The sequence below is a fragment of the Aythya ferina genome, assembly GCF_964211825.1.
Source record: "Aythya ferina genome assembly, chromosome: 17".
In the NCBI taxonomy this organism is placed as follows: Eukaryota; Metazoa; Chordata; class Aves; order Anseriformes; family Anatidae; genus Aythya; species Aythya ferina.
Genome location: NC_140316.1, coordinates 9,022,268 through 9,048,871, shown reverse-complemented (window position 1 = coordinate 9,048,871; position 26,604 = coordinate 9,022,268). Strand labels below are relative to the sequence as shown.

At 51.1% G+C, this 26,604-nt stretch overlaps 1 protein-coding gene across 4 annotated transcripts in view; it reads left to right on the top strand.

The window, feature by feature from the left end:
* Positions 1-26,604, top strand: part of RBM19 (RNA binding motif protein 19) — a 70,628-nt gene that overhangs the window by 15,666 nt on the left and 28,358 nt on the right. For all 4 annotated transcript variants that reach the window (XM_084538733.1, XM_084538734.1, XM_084538732.1 and 1 more), the window contains 16 exons: positions 438-706; positions 1,206-1,283; positions 1,542-1,620; positions 2,353-2,424; positions 3,142-3,342; positions 3,986-4,116; positions 4,502-4,623; positions 5,099-5,195; positions 5,662-5,772; positions 6,016-6,216; positions 6,676-6,793; positions 9,205-9,365; positions 10,622-10,682; positions 11,488-11,567; positions 12,669-12,724; positions 13,959-14,075. In XM_084538733.1, coding sequence (XP_084394859.1) covers positions 438-706; positions 1,206-1,283; positions 1,542-1,620; positions 2,353-2,424; positions 3,142-3,342; positions 3,986-4,116; positions 4,502-4,623; positions 5,099-5,195; positions 5,662-5,772; positions 6,016-6,216; positions 6,676-6,793; positions 9,205-9,365; positions 10,622-10,682; positions 11,488-11,567; positions 12,669-12,724; positions 13,959-14,075 — 1,954 coding nt within the window. The remainder of the gene's footprint in view (positions 1-437; positions 707-1,205; positions 1,284-1,541; positions 1,621-2,352; positions 2,425-3,141; positions 3,343-3,985; positions 4,117-4,501; positions 4,624-5,098; positions 5,196-5,661; positions 5,773-6,015; positions 6,217-6,675; positions 6,794-9,204; positions 9,366-10,621; positions 10,683-11,487; positions 11,568-12,668; positions 12,725-13,958; positions 14,076-26,604) is intronic.

Sequence of the window (26,604 nt, the reverse complement as noted above, 5' to 3'; positions counted from 1 at the left end):
TCTGTTCGGGTAACTAAAACGTAGGCGTGGTCAATCAATCTCTGGGGATGGATGGATGGTGTTTTGGAGAAATGTCTTCGTCTGTCATTTGTCTGTGCAAAATTTAACTGAACAATTGAAAATCTTCTCTGGAGTCCATTTGAAGTATTTAGTTAAAACGTAGACAAAATAATTCATGAAATGCCTCAAGCTCCTTTCTAATTTGTTTTATATATGAACTGCTGCTTAAAAAAAAAGAAAAAAGAAACAGCAGTCCAGACACGTCAGTGTGGAAGTGCTGATTTAAAATTGCTCTGCTATTTTTAAGTCTTTCCTTCATGCAGAAAGGATAGAGGAGAGTAAGTTGGTTCTAGTGATTGTGTCTGTTCTCAGATTTTACCTGGTTGAGGAGAAAGCAGCAGTATCGATGCAAAACTTTGGTCTTTTTTTTCTGACAGCAAAGAAGGGCCAGGAGAAGAAGGCAGCTGCCAGGGAAGACCTCTCAGATATGGATTACCTGAAATCTAAAGTAGTGAAGGATTCGTCCTCCTCTAGCACAGAAGAAGAAACAGACAGTGAAGAGACGGAAGAGGAGAGTGAGAGTGAGGAGGACTCAGACACTGTAGAAACTGTCAGCACCCACACAGAAAAAAAGGGGAAGGCAAAAGCCCAGAAACCACAGCAAGAGTCACCAGCAGAGAAAAAGAAAAAAGGATCCACGCTACAGGTATTGCTGAATTATATTTTGTCTGTCATAAAGCAGGAACTTCATGGGATGGTACGTTTTCATTGGTTGCTCCCGGGATGAGATTGAAAACTTGAAATCTGCAAGACCCCCAGGTGCCAGCTTTGTTGGGCCACTTGATGGGAGACATTAAAAAAGTTTGTTAGGTATCTTTTCAGTGCTGATTAAATTTCCCTTTTTGGAAACTAGGGCTTTTGAAGAAGTGCTGTTAGTGCACTTTTCAGCGGCTCTTCTCTCTTTCCCGTGGCTGTCTCTGTGTCTGCAGAGAATGCTCTTTCGCAGAGGTTGCTTTTCAGCAGTTTTGAACATCCCAGTCAAACTTTTCACCCTCATCCAGAAATTCCTACCCAGGATGATGCAATTGAGAGAATCTCATGGTTTTTATCTCACACCTCCTGCTTGCTGGGCAAAATCAGCTTGTTGTCCTGTGACTTTTACTGTTTTTCATTCAGCTGTTTTTTTTTTCTGTCCTTTTGTGCAGAAGAACCAGGTCAGCTCGGGAGAAGCAAGCACGCCATACACAGTGAAACTGCATGGTGCCCCTCTGAACATCACTGAGGTGAGCTTTGTTCCCAAGCTGGAAATGAGTGTTCAGGGGTGTTCGCAGTTTGTAACTCAACAAGATCTTTGCAGAGGCCCCTTTCTTCACTCGATGGAGCTGCGCTGAGGGTTGTATGGGCAGACAGAAGCTTTTTACCTGGTTTTGTGCAGAAATGCTGTATGTTGCATGTGATGTTTTTATAGCGCTTATAAAAGAGTATGAAACCTGCTTCCTGTATCTTAGAACTGATTTAAGCAATTCTAATTCTTCCTGCAGCAAAAGATTCGAGAATTCTTCTTGCCTCTGAAGCCAGTGGCAATCCGGATAGGAAAAAATGCCCAGGGGAAAAACACAGGTAAGGTATAAATGTTGAAGTGGGTTGGATCTGTGACTTGGAGGACTTCTGAATCACACCACTGCTGTTTCCATCTGTAGTTCTAAATTTCTGGCTCGTGCCCTGATTCTTATAGACCTTTCTGTGACTTTGCAGCTCACCTGCCCTAGTTGTTGTCCATAGGATGCCATGGGCAGAGTAATGTTGGCTGTGCTCCCTTAGGGTACTGCAGCATACAGCAGCAGGAGCCTGTTCTTTCATCTGCCCCTGGAGCTTTCCTAAACATCCCAAACCGTGCCAAGGAAAGGTCCCTTCCTCTGGGAAGGGCTGCTGCTGCCAGTCCATCTGTAAAATCCACCTGTAACCAAGGTGGGCTTCTGAGGGGCTGCAGTTACTGGAGGTACCCATCAGAAAGAGCAGGTCCTCGGAGCTGGCAGAGAACTTTGCTGTTTTTCTTTCATAGCCTTACAGCAGACACGCCTTTTCTTTGCTCTTGATGGCTTGGAGACACCTGTGAAAGCCCACTTCAGCTGTTAAATTGGGCTTGTTTGGTTTGTACATAGAGAATGAGCTATTAAAAGGCAGCCTTCCAGTCTGATGGGGCTGTTTTCAGGCTGGATTGAAACTTTAATGGGACCTGAATGCTTTATCTATAGGAATCTATATGTAAAAAGCCTGATTCACCCTTAATTAGCCAATTAGTGACTCTGTGCACCCCACATGATGCTCAGCTGAACCTTTCCTTCCTCCAAGGTTATGTCTTTGTTGACTTGAAGAGTGAAGCAGAAGTGCAAAGGGCCTTGAAACGAAGAAAAGAATGCCTAGGTAAGGGCTGCTTGTTCCTTCTCTTTCCGGCTGCTGTCGATGGCAGGGTGCTCAGCTGCTGAAGTGTTCCCTGTGAAAGAATCTCCCATTGCTTCAGTTTTTCCCAGGCAGATGGTGGGGGTGGTTTGCTCTGCGCTGCTGACGTGGGATAACCAGGTGCTATGTCAGTGCCATCAGGAGCAGCTTAGACTTGGCAACGGGCTGAGCCGTGTGCTCTTTGGCTCTTGTTTCTTGCCACGTGCCTGAAGTGTGTTTTGTTCTTGGCATAAAAATGATATTGTTTAAATCTAGGTGGGATACTGCAGGGGATTTGTAGAAGTGACTCTGTAAATCTGTATTTGAAACCTGCTCCTGGCCTGGTCTGTAGTGGAACTGCTCAATTTATACTTGTTTAAAAAAACAAAACAAAACAAAAAAAACCATGCAGGATGGGAACACTGGCTTAGAAGCCTGTGGATGAGGCTGGCAGAGGCAGAAGTGTTGGAGCTCTGAAGGGGAAGGAGGCTGTGCAGCTGGCTAGCAAGCATTATTCATATTATTTTCATGAAGACTAATCTCTTGCAGCCCTCATCCTTTTGTTTAACCAGGCAGAATTCTGCTCATTTTTTTCAAGTTATAATTGCCTGTGTCACTGCTGTAAGCCCAGACTCTTAACTCATTGCTATAAATGTCCCGTGGCTGTGGGAAGCATCTAACGTGCTTGTGGTTTTGGACTAGATGGGCGATACATCAAGGTACTCCGATGTGGGAATACCCCAAAAGAAACCGTTCCAGCAAAAACTGATGACAAGCTGTGGCAACGAAGGAAGAGGGATGATGAGGAAGAAGAGGACCTGTCTGAATCAGGAAGGCTCTTTGTCAGGAATCTGCCTTTTACCAGCACTGAGGAGGACTTGGAGAAGATCTTTTCCAAGTATGGTACGTACTTGCTGCAGGGCTGGGACAGAGGTTTGCTTGGTGGGAGTGGATGTGTGAAGCTCCATGTCCCACACTCCTCAGACACAGACTGACTCCCATAATTTTTATTGCCCGGGGTGATAAGATGTGGTTGCTTGGCTTTGAAACTGCCCCTGGTGCTGTTGTGCTTAGCTCAGAGCATGCTGTGTGTGTGTCCTCCTTCCTCGTCACGTCTCAAATGCAGCTGCAAAAGCTCTTACCAGTCAGTCTCAGAGTCCTGGTGGGATGGGAAGGAGGAGAGGGTAGCTGAAAGCACCTGCTGCATGAAACACACTGATCACACGGGACACTTCTAGATTTTGTAGGTTAGGGGTATGAATTTCTGAGTACCCCAAATTTCTGTTTATGTTTGGCATGTGAGCTGGGAGCTTCGAGCTTCCCTTTTTGCTCAAAGTTAGGCAAATTTAAGTTTCTCTTGGTATGGGAGTGTCCTGGGGCAGACAGAGGGTTAGGTTGTGGAAATCCTGGTTCCTGACTTAAGATAAAGAAGGCAAGTTCTAAGCAGCTGCATTTGTGTGGCCAGGAGGTGCCAGTTCTGAGTGCTGTTGTGGGCAGTGCTGGCTGGGCCAGGACATCTCTCACGGAAAGGCCTTTCCTCTCGCAGGGCCCCTCTCGGATATCCATTTCCCTATAGACAGACTGACCAAGAAACCCAAAGGATTTGCTTTCATCACCTACATGATGCCCGAGCACGCAGTGAAGGCCTATGCAGAGATGGACGGGCAGGTGTTCCAGGTACAGCCGCCAATGGGTTTCCTGTGCAGGGAGGGTGTTTGTTGCTCCTGTGCTTTGCTGAACGGGGTTTCTGTGGGTGATCAGGGGTAGAGGCAATTCTGCCTTGCTCTGAGAACACAGTCCCTTCTGGTAGGGCAGCCTGGTGTGAACAGCTTCCAAAAACAGTACCAAAATCTGAGCTAGAGGAAGGTCTGAGTCTGTCTTGTACTACATTTACTTGGACATTTACTTGCTGTAATGGCTTCTCTGGGGAGGAAGGTTCCCTCTGTCACCTAGTTCACTTGACTAGGAAAGGTGCCTGAAAACTTCTTCCCCTTGCTTACTTAGCTCATGAACTACTCTGGGATATTTAAGACCTTCTGGACCTCTTCTTCCTTCCTTCTAGGGTAGAATGATGCATCTTTTACCCTCTACAATCAAGAAGGAAAAAATTGAAGATGTGGATGCAGACGAGTCTTCCTCCTACAAAAAGCAGAAAGAGGCCAAGGAAAAAGCCAACAGTGCCAGGTACAAAGGTGTCTTGTAGCACGGTGTGATGATACAGCCTGCCAAATTCCCAAATGGCCAGAATGCATCTTTGCAGGGGATGTAGAGGTTACCACAGCCAATAAGGCATTTATTGTGCACCTCTCTGTTTCTTTTATCTCCTATCTACTTGAATCCTCTCTCCAAGTAGCTCTAGTAGTTCAGTGAGTAGCACAAATTGAGAGAAACATGGGGTTCAGTGGCTCTACTTAGGAGCTTCTCTGGTGCCTAAAGAAAGTTGGTCTGATGCTGTAACGCTTTGGGGGGCAGTTGTTTCAGATCATTTGGTCTTTCTCGTCTGTTTGGCCACCTGTATTTCTAAAACCTGCAGGAATTTGGGGTTATCTTCCTCTGCAACATACTGGTTTCAAAGTTTTCTCCCAGGACCATCGAGTAGAGAGTTGCCAATGAAAGAAGGCTGCAAGGCTTTGAACCTGGCTCTTTTTTCTCTCTGCAGCTCTCACAACTGGAACACGTTGTTTGTGGGCACAAGTGCTGTGGCTGATGCCATTGCTCAGAAGTACAATGCTTCAAAAAGCCAAGTGCTGGATCACGTGAGTTGGTTATTGATCGGCGGGGATGGGAGATCATTTTCCTACCTGTTTTCTCAGGGCCAGGACCTGCCTGATGGTCTTGTGCAGCAAAAGCTGCTGTGCCAATCGTGAGCACTGTACAGGCTGAAAGATCACTGGTCCTGTAGCCTCTCTGTGGGGGCCAATCCCTTTGTCACCGGAAGACAAAATGACATCATTCTCCCCCCTTTCCCACAATATCTGCTTTTCTGTGGCTGAATTTTGAGTTTGTACGTGGCTGGAAGTTGATGGGAATTTACACCCTGCCGCTTAGCAACTCCCAGCAGATTCAGAGGAGCTGGAACATTTTGCCTTCAACCTCTCTGCCAAATTCCTGATGCTTCTAAGAGCAGCAGGAGCAACAGTTGCTCAGTACTTTCCTGGATCAGGCCCTTTGCTTCCCTGCTTTGACCTCTGTCATGTTTCTAACTGATGTTCTTGCCTGCAGGAGAGTAAAGACAGCGTGGCAGTGAGGGTCGCTCTGGGAGAAACTGAGCTGGTGCAGGAAATTCGCCGGTTCCTAATTGAAAACGGAGTCTGCCTGGATGCCTTCAGTCAGGTGAGATGCCCAGCTGGAGGCAGCAAATAGGACCTGCTTCTTCTATGGGTGCCTAGTCCTGACATCCTCAGCTCTTTTTGAAATTAATTAATCCTCATCTTGCAGAAATTAACTCTTAAAAGAGTTAAGAAACCTTCTGAACACTTGCAAATGCAACTGTGCTTGGGATGGATGAAATACATGCTGCGTGGCTTTCTAAAATCCCATCTCCCCTTTCTCTTTTCCCCCAACCAAACGCGGCAGGCTGCTGGCAAGCGGAGTAAAACCGTGATCCTGGTCAAGAACCTCCCTGCCAGCACGAGCGTGTCAGAGCTGGAAGTCCTTTTTGGCAAGCATGGCAGCTTGGGCCGGGTGCTGCTCCCTGCAGGAGGCATCACAGCCATCGTGGAGTTCCTGGAGCCAACTGAGGCCAAGCAAGCGTTCACCAGGCTGGCCTACTCCAAGGTGAGCACAGCCAGGGGCAGGCAGCTGCCTGGAGAGCGTGGATCTTGGTTAATTATCGATCTGTAGAAAGGAGGGTTTGTAAAAATGTGAGGTGGGGGGTTGGAGGATGAGAGTTCTCAGTCGCTGCTGTGCTGTAATAATCCCTCTGTGGCCTGGGAGAGGGTTTCTGGTACTTTTTGCAATAGGGGTGTGTGGTACTGAAGCCTGGAGCTCCCCTCGGAGCCTGTTTGCCCAGCTGTGGCCCTGCTCCGTGACCTCTGGGTGCCATTTGGCAGGCTGGCCCTGTGTCTGGTTGGATACCAGTTCTCCTTTAGTGCAAGTTAATTAAGCCAGGCAAAAATGTTGCTTAGCTTTCCTACTGCTGTTTTGCACAAGTGTGTCTGAGTAGAAAAGCTCAGAGCAGAGATTTTTTTCATGCCTTACCTAATGCTCTTCATGTTTCTCCTGCGTTCTCTTCAGTTTCACTCCACGCCGCTGTATCTGGAATGGGCTCCGATGGGTGTCTTCTCCGGCCCAGCCCCTCAGCAAAAAACCACAGAAGCTTCAGAAAAAGAGGGAGAAGCAAGCCTAGCACCTGGTAAGAGCTTTAACTTCAGGTTAGGAGGTATCTCTGGTTACTCCCCTGCTGAATTCTGTCTAAAGCAGCAGTGCTGATGTTCCTGAGCTTTTAGGTAGGGAACCATTCTCTTGATGTCCTCAGTGTGGTTTTTAGGGTCCCCTAAGAACACCTGCAGCGTGTCCCACACGAGCACTGGGCTCTGTCCTGTCTCTGTGCCCCTCACCTCCTGGATGAGGTGCAGGCAGTGTGGTGCTGCCCGCAGCTCACGATCCAGTTGGCCTGAGCTGATGGGAGGAGATTTTTGGCCTGGGCTGGGCAGCAGCCATCAGGAGAGCTGTAGCTGTTTTGCTTTGAGCCAGACCTGCCCCCCTGAGTGTGGTTTTGAAGTGGCTGCATGCTGTGCAACTCTCCCTGTCCGTGGGCAGCCAGCTTGCCACAACAGGCAGCAGTGGATGGAGCAGCTGACGTGCCTGTGTCAGATCAAGGGTCCCTGTGCTTGTTTCTCTGTGCTCCTGTGTCAAGCCCTGCTGTATGCTTTGTCTGGGTGATTTTCTGCTGCCACAAGGGCACAACCTTCCCTCTGCCAGCAGACTTTCTCCCCATCCCAGGGTCTATAACAATTAAATCTTGCCTGTATGTTTAAAACCTTTCAAGATCCTTTAAACCTTTTTTTAAAAAAAAAAAAAAAAAAAGGCTGGGGAAGCATGGCTTTATGTAGGGTTGTTTTGCTGGAAGCTATTTCAGGACTCTGAGGTTTGGGGAGGGGGGAGAAAAGCTGATGAAAAGCCTCTTCCTGGGCTGCTGTTCTGCGTGTGGGTCACAGGGGACAGCCGGAGCCCAGGGGAGCTGGGGGGGGAGCTTTATCTGCCTGTAACCGAGACCCTCACCTCGAGATAAAGAGCTTTAAGCGCAGGAGCTCCTGGAAGGCTGCTTGGGGCTGATAATGGTCTTTGCTGCCAGCCTCTGGCGCTCTGCATCTGGGAGAGGGAAGGGAGGGGATGCGCAGCAAACTCCTCGCCTCGCTCACAAAAGGGCTTCAGGCGGCGGCGCGTGGCAGCCTCATTGTGCCAGCCACAGATGGAGGCACCTTTTCATCCCACCCCGTCTCACTAAATCTCTTCCCTCCCCCTTCCTCCGACGAGTTGCCTTCAGAGGCGATGAGTTTTTTCCATACCTTGTTGGCAAATTCCTCCCTGGCTGGGATCAGGAGAGTTTGGCCACTCGACCAAAAAGGCTTGGGCTGCGTGGCACCGGGGCAGGGAGGGCAACCAGATGGAGCCCTGTGGGGAAAGGCAGCTCTTGAAATAGAGCCAGGGGGTCTCTGTGCACCCCTGACCCTATACAGGTTTATCTCGTGCAAAGTGAGAGAAATGAGCCTAGAAAAATCATCGAGGGGGTGGTGGTAATGCCCAAGGGAGGTGCTTAGCTTGGCCCCCCTGAGCACAGCATCAGCGACGCTGTAGGGGATGAAGCTAGTGTGAAAATACAAGTTTTTTAGCAAGAAAAGGAGTTGGAGAGCCCATGGATGACAGCTTATGTGTATACTCTGTTGTCTAATAAGTGCCTTCATGTGCTGATGGGGAAGTCAGGATTTTGCATCCTGCAGGTAAGTGTTAGCAAGAGGTGAGGTGGAGCAGTGCAGAAGCGTGCTCAAGCAAGGCTGAGGCCCCTTGCCTAGTTCAGCAGTGTCTGGCGAGGGTAGATGTGAGGGCGTTTGAGTGCTGGGGAAGCAGGTTGGTGGAGTTTCTGCATTCAAAGGACAGGCAGTATCGCAGCTTCCACAGTGACATGTTCATGTACCGTGTGCTGAGCTTGCCTCGGTCCCTGTTTGCCCACAGAGAGCCAAGAGAGGATTGTTCTGTTCCTGCTGGACTCGCAGCTGGGGCAGGGGGCAAGCTCGCCCCAAATTCAGCTTTGTTCCATCTTCACAGAATCACAGAATCACAGAATTTTCTAGGTTGGAAGAGACCTCAAGGTCATCGAGTCCAACCTCCAACCTAACGCTAACAGCCCTCCACTAAACCATATCCCTAAGCTCTACATCTAAACGTCTTTTGAAGACTTCCAGGGATGGTGACTCCACCACTTCCCTGGGCAGCCTGTTCCAATGCCTCACAACCCTTTCTGTAAAGAAGTTCTTCCTAACATCTAACCTAAAACTCCCCTGGCTCAACTTAAGCCCATTCCCCCTCGTCCTGTCACCAGGCACGTGGGAGAACAGGCCAACCCCCACCTCGCTACAGCCTCCCTTGAGGTACCTAAAAAGAGCGATAAGGTCACCCCTGAGCCTCCTCTTCTCCAGGCTGAACAAGCCCAGCTCCCTCAGCCGCTCCTCGTAGGACTTGTTCTCCAGGCCCCTCACCAGCTTCGTCGCCCTTCTCTGCACCCGCTCAAGCACCTCGATGTCCTTCTTGTTCTTGTTGTATCAGGTGATGACACAGCCACAGCTGTCGAGGGCTCAGCAGAAACAGCAGCACAGGGGGAGGAAGAGGATGAAGAGGAGGATGAGGAAGAAGAAGAGAGCATTCCAGGGTGTACCTTGTTCATCAAAAACATCAACTTCGCCACCACAGAAGACACGCTGAATGAGGTAAGCTGTAAGAAAAGGGTGGGGACTGGGTTTTGCTTAGCACAGGCCACTCAGGTGGGATGGGAGTGGGCTGGAGGTCAGACTGGGCTGCTTGCTGGAGTAAAACCCCTACTGCCTGCAGGGGCTAAAAGGAACTGGGCTGCAGAGGGCCAGGGGAAAGCTGTTTTCCACCTTGTTGTGCCAAGGATAAAGTGTCCAAAGGAGTTAAATTGCAGCCAGTACGGCCTAATGAAGGAGATCAGGAGCCCTGGATTGTACTGGGGCTGGAAACCTCCGCTTAGAGCTTTAGCCATCAATTAGACAAATGTTTCTGAAACAGTTCTGATGAGGTTTAATTCCACCTTGGGACAGGTGGAGGCAGTAGGAAGTCTTTTAAGACTCCTCACTTCCCATGCTTCTCCTTGGGATCAGCTTGAGCAGCTGTGACGCTGCTTTGTGTGCTAAATAAATAAATGGTGATTTCACCGAGGTGCACTTTTTATCTTCTGCCTTCTACCAACACGGAGCTGCTTTGCCTCAGCAAAGCACTTGGGAGAGATGGTAGCATTTCTGAAGCCCTGTGGGATGTTAATAGCAAGGCTGTGGGAAACAGCTGGAAGTTCCCATCCCTGCTAATTTTTGTAGCCATGGGCAATGCCACGTTTCATGTCCCAGAAAGACTGGTGGGGTGTTAGTCCATTCTGGACCTGTGCTTCTTTGCCTTGGGACTGTGGTACTGCTATAGACCTGGTCCAGGGGGCTCTGGGAACAAATATAAATATCAGAGATTGCCTGGGACTTGCCAGTTTTTCCTTTTTTTTTCCTGCCTTGTGGCTACAGTTTTACAGGAGAATCAAATAGCCAGCGTGCTGCTGTAGGGCAGCCACTCCTGCTTGGCTCTGGAAGCAGCTGTTCTCTTGGGGCACCACTGGAGTTGTCTACCCCTAAGGTCCCTACCTGGGTGAGGGCATCTTGTAACCTGTTGTGGTCTTCCAGAGCCACCCCAGATCTCAGCAGGTTCTGAGGAGCAGTGGAGGGTTTCCAAGAACACCTGTATTTATTTTTTTATTATTATTATTTTTAAATCTGTGTGTGTATTTGCACAGAAACAATCTTATAATAGAAAAAGCAGCTGCACTGACTGCTGCTCAGGTGTGCCGGGGGGAGGTGGGCTCGTCAGCGAGTGCTCCTGGCTCTGGAAGAGGGCCACGTTGTCACTCAAGCTGAGCTGTAAGCCTGTGACAAAGAACTGAGTCACGTGTCTGAATTCCTTGCAGACGTTCTCCAAAGTGGGAGCTGTGAAGAGCTGCACGATATCCAAGAAGAAAGACAAAGCAGGTACTCTAGCTGTTGCTGTTCAATTCCTTCCCTTGGCTGGTTGCTGAGGGCTCAGGTGTGGCGTTGCTTTAGCATTCATCCAGATGAGCGTTTGTGTTCTTGCTGGCGAAGTCTTTAACGTTTCTAGAAGTACGCCTGTTGAAATGGCTGAAAACAGCAACAAAAATGTGCTGGGGTTCAGTCTAGAAGGTTAGGCTCGATTGTGGGCTTTGTGGAGGTGTGTGTGGAGGAGCCAACTCCTTCAGGACCATACAAGATGCGAGTTGAAAGCAGCCAGCATCACACACCAGTTGAATCATCTCAGGGCGTGCTTTATCTACAGCAGCAGCCGGGATCTTTGAGGATCCCTGGCTGAGCACTGTGCTGAGTGTGATTCGTTTGCCATCTCCCTGCCTGTATCGGTCCCAGCACACTGCAGGGACGAGTGCTTGGGGCTGTTGGATTGCCTGCTTGCTTTCCACGGGGTTGGACACAGGAAAGGTTTTGCTTAAGGCAAGCACAGCCTGGATGGCCTTTGACTTCAGGGCATGGGCAGGCTGTCCCCTTCTCTGGGGTATTGCTTTTCGTCTCCCCAGTTTTGACAATCAACAGTTCAGAGACTTCTTGTGCTCCAAATTGTCCCTGCATCGTGTTGAAGAGCCAGTGCAGGGCACCACAATTCAAGGTGTGAGTGCGTGTGATGCTGTAGCAGCGAGTTCCCCTGGTCTAGTCAGTATGCAACAGCACTTTCTCCTGGTTTGTTTTTAAATCTTCTGTTTAATAGCATTGTTTCTTGCTAACTTAAGTTCCCTTACTGTCCTAACAGGCACTTTGCTTTCCATGGGCTTTGGATTTGTGGAGTACAAGAAGCCAGAGAGTGCTCAGAAAGCCCTGCGCCAGCTCCAGGTAAGCTCAGGCACCGTCTGTCCAGGTTTATTTCCAGAGGAGATGGGCGAAGGTGTGGATGAGCTGTGAGGCTCGAAATCTAAATGAAGTTGAGGAACAGGGTATAAAAGGGACAAGAGCATGTTCAGAAGGGAGTTTGTTAGCACTGATCCAATGGGGAGGTGGCAGAAAATGTGGAAAGATGCAAACTTAGTGAGTTTTTATTCCGCCGGATTTCCTTTGCAGGGGTGGCAGAGACCCAGGCCCTCACAAACTGAGAATAAATATTGCTCAGTATTTAGTGCTGTGGAGTTAAGTTTTATCTTCTGTAAATCTGCCAGTGCTTCAGGGTTTTCTAGCCTTATGCTTTCTCCATGACACATGCTACAGGGCTTGGCTGCTCTCCAAGGGAATAAGTTGTTCCTCATGCTGCTAGAACACCACCATTCAAGTCTCTGGTCTGCATTACCTGGGCGAAGCGGGCCAGACAGCTGGAACGATCCCTTTCTAGATAGGTTTGAAGAAATTGCTGTGTTTGTACAATCTGTTCGTGCTCCGTGACCGCAGTCCATGGGTCCCACCGTCAACAGGTGGTGATTTCACGTTCCACAGCCCACGTAGTCTCGGGGTTGGATTTGTGTTCCCCATTGTTTTGAAAGCAGAATTCCAGGGGGAAGGGGAAAAGCAGCAAAGTGGGTATTTTGCAGACTATTTTTTTGCTGTATTGGCTACTGACAGCAAATGAGTCATCCTTGGCTCATTCCAGAACAAGCAGTAAGACGCTCCCTGCCTTGAAGAGTTTGCAGTCTAGAGGGAGAGGAAACAGTAGTCGGAGGCAGTGAAGTGACTCGCCTCTGCCAGCTTAGTGGCAGAGCTGAGGCTGATCGGCAGGGAGATCAGGGACACGGGCTGCTGCTTCGGTCGGTCAGGCTGTCTCCAGCCTCATATCAGAAACCTGGCCTTGTTTGAACAGCGTTCAACAGGGAAAAACCTTGATGGGGAGAATGGGAGGAATATATGGGAAAGAGCAAAGACATGAAATGCGGTGCCACTGCCCTGGAAGCATGAAAGCTGTTGTGACTTAAACTTTTTTTTCTTTTTTTTTTTTTTTTTGACTTTTAGGGCTGCATTGTAGATGGCCATAAGCTGGAAGTGAAAATCTCGGAGAGAGCTATCAGGTAAAGCTGTCTTACCTCTGTAGCATGGGTATATTTAAGCTGCGGTTCTTGGTAGGTTCTTCATTTCTTAGCTAGCATCTCTGCATCCTGAGGGTTGTGACCAGTAGTGCTGGTCACACATCAGCTCTTGTTATGATTAAGTGGAGTCACCTTAGTCTTATTTGAAAAGAAAACAATTAGCTGATGTGAAGTTGTTTGCTCAGTAAAAGACATATTTCCAAGTAAAACCCCTAAGCAGCAGGCAGTATCAGGGCCCCAAAAGTCATCCCAAAGCAAGAACCAGGCACTTGAGACTTCCACATTCAAGAAAAAGGCTTCTCAAATGCTTTTGGGACAGTGCCTCACAGACAGACCTTTGTATGGAGGTGTTTCTTGCTGTTGAATAAAGAGGGTGACTGGCTGAGATTTATGCCTTTAACGCAGAAGTCTGTGACTCCTGTCCACTGGGATTTTGGTGATCCATACCCATGAAGCTGAAAACTAATCCAGGTGTTTGAAGGTGACAATCAGCACTCAAAAGCTGTTGTTTAGGCACTTTGGAAACCCTACCAGAAGAGGTCTCTTAAATGTCAAAAATCCTTTGAAAATCTGATACCTAGGGACCAGAATTCAACAGTTCAGGAGCTGCACTTTGTACTTCAGCTCTTCATTGAAGCATCCTCATCCATTCTGGATTTTGCAGTCTGGATAATCACTGAATGAATTTTAATGTAGAAAGTTTTGCTTTAAGCTGCTATTTTTTTGTCTTAGGTAAATTTCTATCTTGTTCAAATGCAACACAACCTGGGCAAAATAAATTAGTTTAATAACCTATTAAAAAGTTTTGTTTACTGTTTTCTAAGCCAGTAAGAAAAAGAATGAAAATTAGCTTACATTAGACTAACTGCTTGCATACGTACAAATAATATTTCCTTCTGATAATTGAATAGACAAGATTTGGTTTCAAAAGAAAAGTTAGGGGTAGGTTCAAGCCCAGGCCTGCTGCCTGATCTTGGTTGAGGTTGCACTCAACAAACTGGAATCCAATTTTCAGACATGGGATTTAAATTGCTTGCATTCATTGCTCCACGGCATATCCTGTGAAATTTCTGTTGTCATCAATAAGATGCCATTGGGGATGCCACTGTGAGCTGGCTGGCTAATTTTTTCAGACTCCCAACGTTAAAGGTTCCCAAATGTCCTGCATATGCTGCTGCACAGTGGTTCTCACCTGCCCTTTCTGTTGACTTCACAGGCCTGCTGTGAAATCCTCCCGAAAGAAGCAAACAGTGAAGAAGCAGAAGACTTCCAAGATCTTAGTCCGAAACATCCCCTTCCAGGCCACTGTCAGGGAAATCAGGGAGCTCTTCAGGTAGGAACGCGCTTTGTCGGGCGTTTGGTGTGCTCCATGTAGGAGCCAGCAGGATCTGAATACAGGAGCTTGCTGCTGGAGTGTAAATATTACAGCTTTTTTTGTGGATTTAAGCAAACCTGGAAGTAGAAATGGTTTAGCACGTTGTATCGCTGCAGAAATTCTGTCTGAGGGACAGAGATGACACATGCCAGCGTTGTGACTACAGCCCCTGGGAGCTGTCAGAGCTGGGTGGCCCTTTGCTGTGCTGCAGACATCCCCGGAGCATGGGCATCACTCCCCATTGACCAAATGCCATCGCCTCGGATTTCTTTCCCTCTCGTCTGAGTGGTGTGTGGCAGCTTTCCTGCTGCTTGGCACACCTGGCTGGGGAGGAGCACCACGAGCCGCTGCAGACAGCTGCTCTGAGAGGTTTTAGCTCGGGCTGGCTCCCTCCTCCATCTGCCCTGCACACACAACGCCGTAGCTCCTTCCCAGCACGCAGGGAGCGCGTAAATCTTGCTCTGCCTTCGAGTGTTTTGCTTTGTGTACCTGGATACGTGCCTGGTGTGCTTGGTGCGGTGCATCCCTGCGTGAGGCTGTGCTGCCTGTCGGAGCCTCTCCAGCAAGGAATCCTTTGCCAGCCTACAGACCTGCCGTAACAGCAAAGAGGGATTTTAGGATCCCAGCCTGCATTCCTCTGCATGCTGGCTGATCTCTGGTTTCTTTGTACCCTCAGCCTTTTGTGCAGTCACTCGTTAAGCCGTGGAACACATCTCAGGAAGGAGGTGCAGCCGTGTAGAGTTCAGCTTACAGTATCTTTGCTGCTCCCAGGATGAGAATCTGTGGCTGGTTGCCCCAGGCCATGGTCCCAGCTCTGCTCTTCCCAAAGGAATTTGGGGGAATCAGTGTCCAGCTCCATCCATCCCCTTTTCCATCAGCAAAAGCAAGAGGGGTGCCATCCATCCTCAGGGAATGGTGAGCTCCTGGGTTAGGAGGAGGCTGTCCTGCTGAGTGTTGAAGCAGAAGGCAGGTGGCTTCAGCTGGTCAGGGCTGCAGCGTCCCTTTCCAAAGGGACTGAGCTGAGGAATCACTTTAACCCTTTGAAACCTCTCAGGCCATGCTCTGAGAACTGCATAGCGAGGAGCTGTGGGGCAGGGATTTGTTGGAGCAGAGGGAGCAATGCAGTTCCCTGCGTGCAGTGAATTCCGGCTGCTTTGGTAGCGTGTGATGCTCTTCTCCTGGCTCACCCGCGGGTAAGGACAGGTTTTCTGTGCTGCTGGTAGCCTGAATGCTGCAGGACAGAGGAAGGGTGTGAGGTGGTGAGGAAAACTGTGTGTTGAGACACCGTTTTGGAGCAGGGTCCTCGATTCTAACTGCTTGCAGACCGTGACTCAGCTGTCGGACACGCAGTGAGGAAAGGCACAGTGTAAGGAGCCCTGTGGAAGAGAAGAGCAAAAGGTTTTCCTGCTGGTGCAGCCTGGGTGCTGCTGCTTCCCCACTTCCCTGAGAGCCTTTTTGAAACAGGGCAAAAGCCCCTGGACTTCCAAATTTGTGTGCTGAGTTCTGGTGGCACACAGGGCTCTGCTGCTCCAAAACTTAATGCAGTGTGGTCGTGGACGTGTCCATCCTAACAGCAGAGCAAACAAAACCCTAGGAATCTGTGCCTGTTAGTGCCCTGGGTGGAGTTCAAGGACCTGGGAGGCTTATGTATATCAGGAGAATAGATGAGCCCAGCAGAGAATGAGGGGTTTTTGGTACATTTTTTTATTTCTTCCTGTCTTGCCTGGCACCGGAGTGCTGGGGAGCGGAGGGGCAGCGGAGCGCTCTGATTAATATTGCAAGGAACACGCAGCTTCTGGCTCCGGGTGCTGCTGACAGCATCCTCAGAGCAACGCGTGAACATCCGTTCCATTTACCTAGGATATTCGGAGATGTGTTTTTTTTATCCTCAAGACAAAAGCCAGCAGCTTGGGGGGGGTGGGGGACCCACAATCCTCCCTGCACCCCTGCCATCCCTCCTTCCCTTCAGAGAGGCTAAAACCAGGCATGACAGAGCACTACCCAACACTTCATCCTCCTAGATTGCTTTCTGTGCTCTTAAACCAGCTGCCTTTGCTCTTGGAGCTTTGAGCTCTCCCTCCATTTAGGAACCTGTCCGGTTTGTGTTTCCTTACTTTATTTATTTGCAATTGGGACCGGTCGCTTGGCAGCGGAGGCGGCACGGACGGCAGGGCTGCAGGGGGCACTCTTAGCCTGCCCAGGAGAGGCTGCTGGGGACAGCCAGCCTGGGGGACAGCCTGGGGACAGCCAGGGACCCCGCCGGGCACTGCCACGCCAGGCAGCAGCCCCCGGCCCGTGGAGGTGGGAGGCTTTGCAGGACGAGCTTCTCCTCTATTGTTTCACGCTCTCAAAAGCCCTGCAGCTGATGTCTCTCAGTTTGCTTCCTTCTGTACTTGCTTTCTCTCTTTTTTTTTTTTTTTTTCCTTTTCTCAGCTGCTTTGGCAGGAGGCAGTGCATGTGTTTATACCCCCAAACAAATATTTGCGTGTTTGGAGCTTTGTCAAGGAGCTGTCTTGGTTTTTAACTCCGGCTGCGGTAGGTGTTAATGACAGTGAAACAGCGAAACGCGGGAGTTGGGTGCTTGGAATAGCAGCTTTGGAGGGCTTCCTGTGCACACTGCTCGGTGCTGGCAGTTCAGGAAATCCTTCCTTGGGTGTCTTTACACGTTTTAATATCTCGGTGCATGGATCCATGGTTTGGATGCTCACGCTTGCCCTGCCCCATTGCTCGTGTTCGGACGGCAGTGGAGTGGCAAGGTGGGTCCCTGGCAGCGTGGAGAGGTCTGCGAGCGCCTGCAAAATCCAGCCTGATTCCTCCCCAAGCTGAGGACATGCAGGAGACTCGATGAAAATGAGTTTAATTCTGGAGTTTGGGGCTGTTGAGTCCTAATCCTTGGGATGAAGGAAGGAGCTGAAGTCAGGAGCACTCGGGTTAGCAGCCCTAGAGGCTGGAGTCCTTCCCCTGCAAAGTCAGGGTTGCAGGGTGGACGTGTGCCCACCTCCCACCCTGAGACGATGCCTTTGGGGCACTCAGTGTCCCTCTGTCCCCTCGTGCTGGAGGTGCTGGCCTCTGCCGTGCTGCTGGGAGAGGTTTTTTGAGGCCTGATGGGTGTTATTTTCTTCAGAGGGAGAAATGCTTTTCAATTATAGGGGCAGCTTTTGGGCTAGGTGTGAAGATTCAGCTTTTGTGGGTGTTGTTTTTTTTTTTTTTTTTTTTGCCAGTTTTGTTCTCTATTAGATTCTACTCTTATCTTCACTACCTGCAGAAATAACAAAAGACAAATGGTCCTTCGTCCTTTCCAAAGAGCCGTGGTTAGGGGAGGAGAGACAAAGGGATTGATATCCCATGAAGGCTGCTAATTTTTGCTACCAAATTGGGGGGCTTTTATGGCACGACTTTTTTCAAAAGGAACTCTCGATGTGGCAAGCTGAATTGGAGATCTGTGAAAGGCCACATTTTCACAGATTGGAGCTCTGGCAATTTCTGAAAATGAGGCTCCTTTAAAATCTCTCACATTAGATCCAACCTTCATTTGAAGTCCCAATTAACCGTTTGTTTCATGGCATCCTCTTCCATCCTCCTTCCTGCACCAACTTTCATGAATATTACAAACAAGGCTGGTTTGCAACTTCATGTAACACTTCAAGGACACGTTTTATTTTTGCCAAAAGGGAAATGGTGAGGTTTTGAAGAAATCTTAAAGATTTCCACCCAATCTCATGCGATGTGAGACACAAATACTGTAGGGAGCCTGTCTAGAGTTTGGTGCCTGACGCTCGTACCACCACAGGAGCAGTTGTTGGCGTTGCATCTCCAGTTGTGTGCGTTGAGGATGGTGTTTTCCTTTTGCCTCCTTTGCAAAACATACCTTGAAAGTCTGTAGTCGGGTTTTTTTTCGGTATAAATTCTCCTAAAATTGCAAGGACCTTTGCTTCCAGCCCTCCTCTGCCAATTAGTCCTAGCCACCCTCACCAGCGCGAGATGGGGTGTCAGAGCAGTGCCCCTAGAAGATGTTTTATCGTCTGCCTGGCCACCTCTTGTCTTTCACCTGTAGGAAACGAACCCAAATGCGTTGTGAGAAGCTATTAAGTCTTAGAAATTATCCCTAGCAGTTAAGAGTGGACTTGAGTTGCACGAAGAAGCAACTGAAAGGTATCTCAGAGCACAGGGGGGGCTGTGGGGCACGTTTGTCCCCGTTGTGACTTCCCTGTGAAGAAGGAGGAAGAGCTGGAAGACCTTTGGGGTCTCTTTCAGTTTTAACTACTTTGCTGGCTATTTTCTTTGCCTTGACAAAGCCACGGCGTTATTGCATCCGGCAAAACAAGTGCCTGGGACTGATCAGGAGAAAACTGCTCCATTCCCTCTGATAGAGGGCAAAAGTGAGAACAGGCAGCGGGACGAGGCTTTGGAGTCACAGCTCCCCTAGAAGAAGAAAAAAATCTCTGAAGAAAGATGCGGCGGATAAACTGGCAGATATTTTTTTTTAAAGGCAGTCTTTATGAAGTTAATTTTATAAGATGATGCCTTTCACTTCTTCTGACCTATTATAATAAAGTGTAGTTATCAGAATGGGCTTTTCATTTCCCATTATAAAGGACACGGTGGTATAATGAATCCGTCTGCCAGACATGCTTGCTGTTCACACCTTTCTCCCAGTAATGGAGTCTACATGACTGGAGACAATTTCTCCTTCCTGGACTAACGTTGCCTTGTTGAAGCTGTGGAAATCTTTGCTACTGAAAGGCAGAAGAGTGGAAAAAAGAAACAGAGCCTTCATAAACATGTGAGTTCGTTAAGCAAGTGCTGGGCAGTTCTAATTAGAAAATGCACTGCAAACACCCCTAGGATGCACAGTGCTGCAAACATTTGCCGATCAGTCTGTCAGATCGTTCTCCAAGTGAAGGTTTTGCTTTTAAAACCCTAGCTGTGTGCTAGAAATACCTCAAAATCCATTGCTCCTTCCTCTTGGCTGCTTAAATTTTTCTTTCCGGGCTGTGCCCACTCTAGTGAGCCAGCCTGTGAGCGTGGGGGATGCTGCAGAAAGCACAGTGAGCATCAAATCATGGTGTAGGAGCCTATCTGGGTCAGGCAGGGGCTGCTCAGGGGGGATAGAGCTGGTTGTGGGGTGAAGCCCAGGAGCTGCAGAGCCCCTGCTGGAGGTCTGGTCTGGAAGGAGGTAGCTCGGCGATGCCCAGGAACCCCAGGTGCAACACTTTTCCTCTTCTTTCTGCCACCCTTCCACATCGACAGGCCAAATCGCCTGCTCAGCTCCTTGCTGGCTGCTGAGAACATGTCCCCAGCGTGTCCTGCACCCTCCTGGGGACAGCTGGTTAAAGCACAGCGTGGGTCCATCTCTGCTGTGCCGCACCTGGAAGCTCCCCCAGCACCCTGAGCCGAGGTAAGGGGGGTGCGTGCACAAACTGCAATGCACAGGACTCTAAAACTTCCCATTTATTGTGGTTTTAGCCCTTTAAGGCTGAAACAAAATTAAATCAGCGTGGATAAGATGATGGGATTGTTATCTGAGGGGCAGAAGAAGGCAGAGGGAGGCTAGCTGTGCAGGCGCTGGGCACGCTAGACTGCAGTGCTGGGGCAGGACGTGGAGCAGATCATCTTTGAGAAGGGCTGCTGGAAGCCGCTGCTGGGTTCGTGCCCTGTTCCTCTGGGTTACATCCACCAGCAGATGAAGCTGCGTTTCTGAATCACTTCATCATGACCGTCCAACCGCCAGGCTGCAGCTAGACCCGGCTGAAGGCCTTGTGTTTCGGAGGAGGAGAGGGGGCTGGCCGTTTGGGTGATGAGCAAAATGCCTCTTGTCCTACCCCTGTGTGGTTACTGGTCTAAAGCCAGCGGTTTCTGCTCCCCCATCAGCAAACCCAGAGATGTTCCCCGTGGGATATGCAGCCTTTTTCCCCGGGAGGATGCTTCTGCCCGGGGAGGAGCCTCCTGCTCTCCTCCACAGCCTGATGGGCCAGCCAAATCCCTCGTTGCTCGGTGTGGGCAGATTAACAAGCCCCCGTGCTGGAGCAGTCAACAAAAGCAGGGAGGAGAGGCTCATCCTGTGGGTGAGGAGCTTTGCTCAATTTTTTTTTTGTTTGTCATCCAGGCCAGCCCTGATCCCTCACTTCCCTACCTCCGTGGATTGGGGTTTAGCTGCCTCGGAGAAATGGATGCTAAGAGGGAGCAAGGCGTTAAAACAAGTGCTGGGATGTACCCGCAGCAGGGCAGGGCTGTGCCAGAGGATATTTGTGCTCAGCAGAGCTCTGGCTGCTCCGTGGTGTGTGCAGCCATCGGGTCGAACCCAGCCAGCAGCACCCTGCACCCTAAGCAAAGTCTGAGCTCCTGCTCCAGCTCTTGACTCATCTGAGGCTGCAGGCGGCTCCTGGGCAGCATTGCTGGTGGTAGCTACACTGCTTTGTATTAATGTGGGGTTATCAGCTCCGGAATTAGGATGTGGGGGCTCTGCATGGGCTGCTGAGCATCTCGGGCTGCAGAAAGCTGCTCTGGGATTGATGCCTTCAGCCCCAGAGCTCATGTCGCAGCTTGGCCCCGCTCGCCCACTTGAAGTCTGCGAGCGTGCTTTGAAGGCACTGGTAAAAATGATGTCTTTGCTGGGTGCGTTTCCCTTGGGGCTCTTCTTCTTCCAAAAAGGGTGGCCCCAAAAGTCTGCATCCAGCCCTTACGGGTGTTGTCCCACATAATCCACGCTCCCAGGGTGTTTGGGGTGTGGGTGCCCTTGTCCCCCCTGGCTGTGTGCTCGCAGTGCCCGCGGTTTGCTCCACCAGGCAGGGATATCTTGGGTTTATTTCTCTTCCTATCCTGAAAAGCAGACGTTAAACTTTTGGGGGAAGATGGGGGCCCTTCTTTGAGCCTCTTCCTACATGTGGGGAGCCCAAGCGCAGCGATGTTGAGCAGAGCCCAGGCGTGGAGCTGGCCGCTTTCATTTGGCTCCGCAAAACAAGCTGTGGGGCGGGGGGGAGAGCGAAATGGGTTTTCGGTGCTGTTTTCCAGTTTGAATCATAAAGGTGTTTAACATAGATAAGGAAATGTTTAACTCTGTGTTATCTTGACAGGGCTGCTTTAAAAGGTGGATCTTCCCAAGAGCAGAAGGAATATTTTTTTTTTCAGTACATCTCTTTCCCTGTCTTGAATATTCATTGCAATATTTGATTTTCTTCCCCTCTTCTGCACTCCGCGTGTCCCCTACCCACAGGTCTCCTTTTTGCTCACCTGAAACCTCTGCCCAGGAGCTCTCAGCTGCCTGCTTTTGCTCAGGCCACCCATCCAGCACAAATTAGGGGACTTTTTAGGCTGCTTCCTTCCGCAGGAGCCTCTCGCCCAGGCACCGAGCCTCCCAGGGGTGCTCAGTGAGTTTCACACACAGGCTCCACTGCTCCTCGGTGGGGAAGGGCTTGGGGAGGTGAGAAGAGGTGGGGAAGGAGCTGCTGCTGAGGTGTCTTAGTCCGATGTGACTCTGGGATTCTGCTTCGGGGTCTTTGCCAGCTTTCTGTGCCGAGTGGGGCTGGCACACATGTGCGCTTTTGCTCCTCGATGGGAAAGGAGCAACAAATCCTGTAGAAAGGCTGGCAGCTGTAGTACAAGTGCTAGGAAGTCTCCTTTTGTCTGAATTGCTCTGAACGCTGTGTGTGTGTCTATATATAAGGCAGGGAAAACGTGTGGGGGTTTTGTCTTGGGGTTTTTTGTCTCAGGCTGTAGCCTGATCTCGTTCTCCTCGTGCATTGCCCCGTGGCCGGTCAGGCTGGGATCTCTCAGGCCCTGCCCTGTTGGAATGAGCTGGACTAACTCTGAATCGTGCCCTAGCTTTTCACCCAAGGAGCCCTCCAGCTGATGATTTTCTTCGTCTTTAAAATCCTTCCCCACCACATTCCTTAGGCAGGCGTTGCCATTGCCCTGCCCACCTCCCCGTCTCTCCCCGGTGCCTGTGTGTGGGTATTCTCAGCCTCGCTTCCCGCGAAGGTCCTGAATGAGCCTCTAATGAATCACAGTTTGCTGCTCAGGGTGACACCGTGTCCTTTATTTGCATCTCTATTTGCATTATCTTCTTTTTTTTTAACGTCAAGCCCGCCGCCACATTTCTACCTCCTCCAATTTAGCGGGGTTTAAGCCTTTGGGACGTGGCTGTAATCGCTCTCCTGCCTTGCCTGGGCAGACCCCAAAGGTTTCCCGTGCCCTGGCGTTTGCACCGCCTTGGCTTCTGCTGCTCGTGGCGCCGAGAGCATTTCTCTCTGCCTCTTGCTTTCCCCAAAGAAGCCAAGCGAAGGCACAGCACGCTGACCATCTGTCTTCTTCCCTCCTCCCCCAGCTGCAGCTGAGCCAGCTGACCACTCCAGGCATCTGGCAGGGAAGAGGAGAAAGCTTAAATGTGAGGAGCCGGTACCGGGAGGCGTAGGAAGCTCCTGGGGTTTGTCTTTGCAGGGATGTGGTGCTGTGGGACTGACCCTTTTTGGGGACTGAGCCTTTTTTTAGGCAGCAGGAGTGCTCGGGAGGAGCCCCCGCATGGAGCGCTTTGCCAGACCAAGGTTTTGTTGGCACCCTGGGAAGGGGAAGGTGAGCTCCTGGCTTCTGAGGGAAGGTGGTGGGGACGTGTTGGACTGTTCCCCTCACAGTTGGCCTCTTGGCAACCTGCTGGAGGAGGTTTGGAGGACAGCCCTGATCCCTTCCAGCCCCCCAGTCCTTTTTGACACCTTCCCACGGAGCCATGCTCTTCGACATTTCAGGTCCTGCCTCTCTGTGAGCGCTGACCTCAGCCCCTCCAGCACTGATGCCAAAACCTACCCCATAAATTCAGCACCTGGCTGGGCTGCTCGCCCCCCTCTTCGCCTCTCTCCACCCCAGCTCTGCCTCTTCCCCTCCTTCGAGCCCGTTCTCCAGGCGCCGTGCGAGCGGCTGAAGGGTTAAAGGAGTTCAGGGGCGAGGGGGGGGGGTGGAGGCGAGGTATTTCAGATGCTCATTACTCACTGCCAGCTTCCCCCAAAATCATATTAATTTCACGCTGTCACGCAGGACTGCGCTGTCTCTCTCGTCAGCATCCAGGAGGGCGGCGGGGGGGCAGCGCCCGGCTCCCCCGCGCTGCGCGGCTGCGATTTGGGAGCTCAGCAGCCAGGCTCCCTCCTCGCCACCCCAGCAGGACCGGGCTCCGGCCACCCACCCACCATGCACCCAGGGACCCTAGGGGTGCTTCTCCAGCCGCTGGATCATTTTCCACCCCGCTGCTTGTGCAAAAACCCCATGAAATGAGGGCCGCGGGAGCGAGGGGAGGGAGCTGCCGCCCTGCCCTACCTGCGGGCAGAGGGTTGTGCTGCTGAGAAGTTGCTCTTTAACCACTTGCCTCCTTTTTTTTCCCTATTTTTTTAAATTTAACACAAGCAAATGCAGCCTGACTCTCCTGCCAGGACCACATCCATCGCCTCCTCTCTTGTTCCCCCCCCCCTTTCTGCAGCACGTTCGGCTGTTTGCTCGCTGCGGCTGCCGGCGCCGTCACCTCTGCGGGGACTTCTTGCTGTCACACGAGGTAGGGCCGGGGCTCTGACAGCTCCCTCGCAGGCTCCATGCTCCCCAGGCCCTCGTGGCTGGCAGCTCTCCCCCCGCCAGCCTCTCTAGCTGCAGGATTTCTGCACCACCCCCAGCAATTTGTGGTGGTGCCATCCCTAGGAGGTGTCTCAGCTTTTGGCCGGCTGTGCTCTTGTTGTATTTTTGGAGGGTTCAGGCCGTAAGGGCCACCTCCTTCCCTTCTCTCTCACCGTGTCTCCTACGGCTGCGCTTTTTACAGCGCTTGGTGGGATGCAGCCCCATCCGAGGAGCAGCACAGCTGAGATTTCCTTATGTTTTCAGAGAAGGAAATGCATTGAGGGGAACGGCTCTGCCTCCCTCGGGAGGGGAGCTACCTGCGGGTGCAGGAGGAAGGATCCCATGAGCCTGCAGAGCCCACTCTCACAAGCTGTTTTCCTAAGGAAACAGTTTTCCTGAGGAATCAGGGCTCTCCATCTGCCCACAGAAATCTTTAACCCCCCAGGTTGAAAGCTGAGAAGAGGGCTCGGGGTTGCTGGCTTCCTCCAAGCAACACCAAGCTCAGCAGCTGGCTGGGAGATGGGCTGCAGGCGGCTCGTGCCAGTGCCACGCGTTATCAGAGCCCTCTAACATTTATTAAACATCGCAGAGATGACGAGCCCAAAGAATTTCATTCTTTTAATCACCACTGAGCATCCAGCTTGTGCTTTAGTGGCTCAGATTCCTTTTTGAGGTCCCATCTTCTGACATCTGAACCGAAGCAGGCTCTTTCTGCGCTGGTCCCGCCGCTGTCTCAGCGGTGCAGCGTATTCCTCACCTTCCCATTCACCTCAGGAGCAGCAAATACTCGCAGGAAAGCTCTCCAAACCCCTGTGTGCGAGGCTAAAGCAGCGTGTGCAACAGCCAGCTGTCATCAGACGCAGGGTACGTGGTGTGGGGATGCTTCTCAGCATCCTCTTCTCCTCTTCCCCGTATCGGGGAGCTTCCACTCGATGCGGCTGCGTGGGGGCCGTTCTCTCTCCTGCCCTGCTCCTCCTCGCAGGTCCCGGGGTTTGCAGGGCCGTGTGCTCAGTCCTCCCGCAGACATCAGGCATCTGTCAGGGAAATGGCTTTCTCCAGCGCTCGGCTGGAAGATGCCAGCCCCTTTCCATCTCGCTGCCTGCCGGCAATTTGCAGCGAGAGCTGCGCCTTGCTTCTTCTCTGGGGGATACGGGAGGGATGTTTACCACTTGCGGCTTGCGTGCGTAGAGGATGCCATCAGGAACACCAGCAGCGTATTTTGTTTAAGCAAAACATTTAAGATTACGTTTTTCAACTGGTTTTCTCTCTTCTCGAGGAAGAGAGCTCTGTGACCGAGCTGTTGGCATCCTCTGCCTGGCAGCACAAAGAAGCCCTCAGCGTTCAGTTGCTGTGAGACTGGGGCAAATAGATGGCCAGGGAAGGGGGAGACCAAGCTATCCCTCGGAGGGCTTCAGGTTTTGTGTAGCCCAGCTGCCAGAGCTCAGCATCCTCCACCTCCCTTTAGGAAATTCCCAAGGCAGGTTCACCTCTGCTGCTGTTTGGGCACCCACAGGGCGAGACGCTGGGTGAGGAAGGTGCAGGGAGGCATTTCCCTGCCTCTGCCCTCAAAAAGCTGGTCCGAGATCCCCAAAACAAGGCTAAGGGGGAGCGTGGGCTTGTGCCCCTGCTGAGCCCTGTGCCTGTGGGTAGGGAAAGCTTTCAGGACCGTCCCATGCTCAGGAGATCTCAGGATCCTCGTGGTGTTTGAGTCCCCAGAACAGGAGCGCTCCGCTCGAGCTCCCACGTCCTGTAATGCATTTGCATGCATTTGATCTTCCCTACGCGTTCCTCGGTTCTCCCGGTGAAAATAATTAATCTGGTGATTTCTCGAAGTCATCGTGCAGCTTTGCAGGGCCGGGACTTAAATAAGGATTCTCTTTAGGGCGGAGCCATGTTAAAATAGCTGCCTGCCTATAAATATCTCATCGCTTCTATATTTATTCTCCTTCAGCTCGGTGCAGGAGGCTCTGGAGTCGGAGATGAGATGTTTTTTGGCTGTCGGTGCAGCCATTTCACCGGGGTTCCTACAGCAAAGCTTTCTCTGCCGGGTGCCCTTTGGGGGCCACGAGGCTGCGTCTCCCTCCCCTTGTTTACTGCTCTGCCAGTCGCCTGAATTTCCTCTTCTGTCTTCAAAACGAGCTGACTCACGAGAATCCGAGAGGAAAGGAGATTTGTGCCGGGCCCTCCTGCGAGCACTATTTTTAGCGTAACTCCTTTGTGGCCGCAGCTGTGCTCTGATCGGGGCTTTCAAAGGAGCCCAGGAGAGATAAATCCCCAAATCTCGGCGCTGTTCAAGCTGTGGGTGGTTCCTTTGAAATCCTGACCTGCTGGTGATCACTGGGGGGGACGTGGGGGCTCCTAAGCCCTGGTGCTGCAAGGTGCTGCCCGCAGGAGGAGCGTGGCTTAGGGCTGGAGCTCGGCAAAACGCTCTGCGAGCGCCGAGGCTCCCACTGAAGTCGGTGGGAGGATTTAGGTTTCCTGGGGTTTGGGATGTAAGGGTCACGACTGTGCTTGTACAGCTCGGTGGGAGCGACCGTGGGAGCTGGTGGCAGGAGCCGTGGGGTGTCCCAGGAGGTCCTGGCACTGTCCTGGGAGGTGGCGGGGACAGGAGGCTGGCAGGGCTGAAGAGAAGTCCTCTTGGAGTGGTCCTGGTAGACGCAGCCTTCTCTCCACTGAACGTTTTGCCCCAGCAGCAAACAAAAAAGCAGCAGCAGGGGTCAGAAAGCCCCCAGGGAGATGAAATCACAGCGTGTGAGGGTGATGGTCTTCCAAAAACCTCGACTCTCACAGACTTTGGTGCGATTCCAACAGTGGGATCTTATGTGGGGCTCCCTAAAGCTGCTGGCGTTCCCCATCCTGCACCTTTCCCCGTGCCTGCGGTGGCTTGGCAATTTTGAGC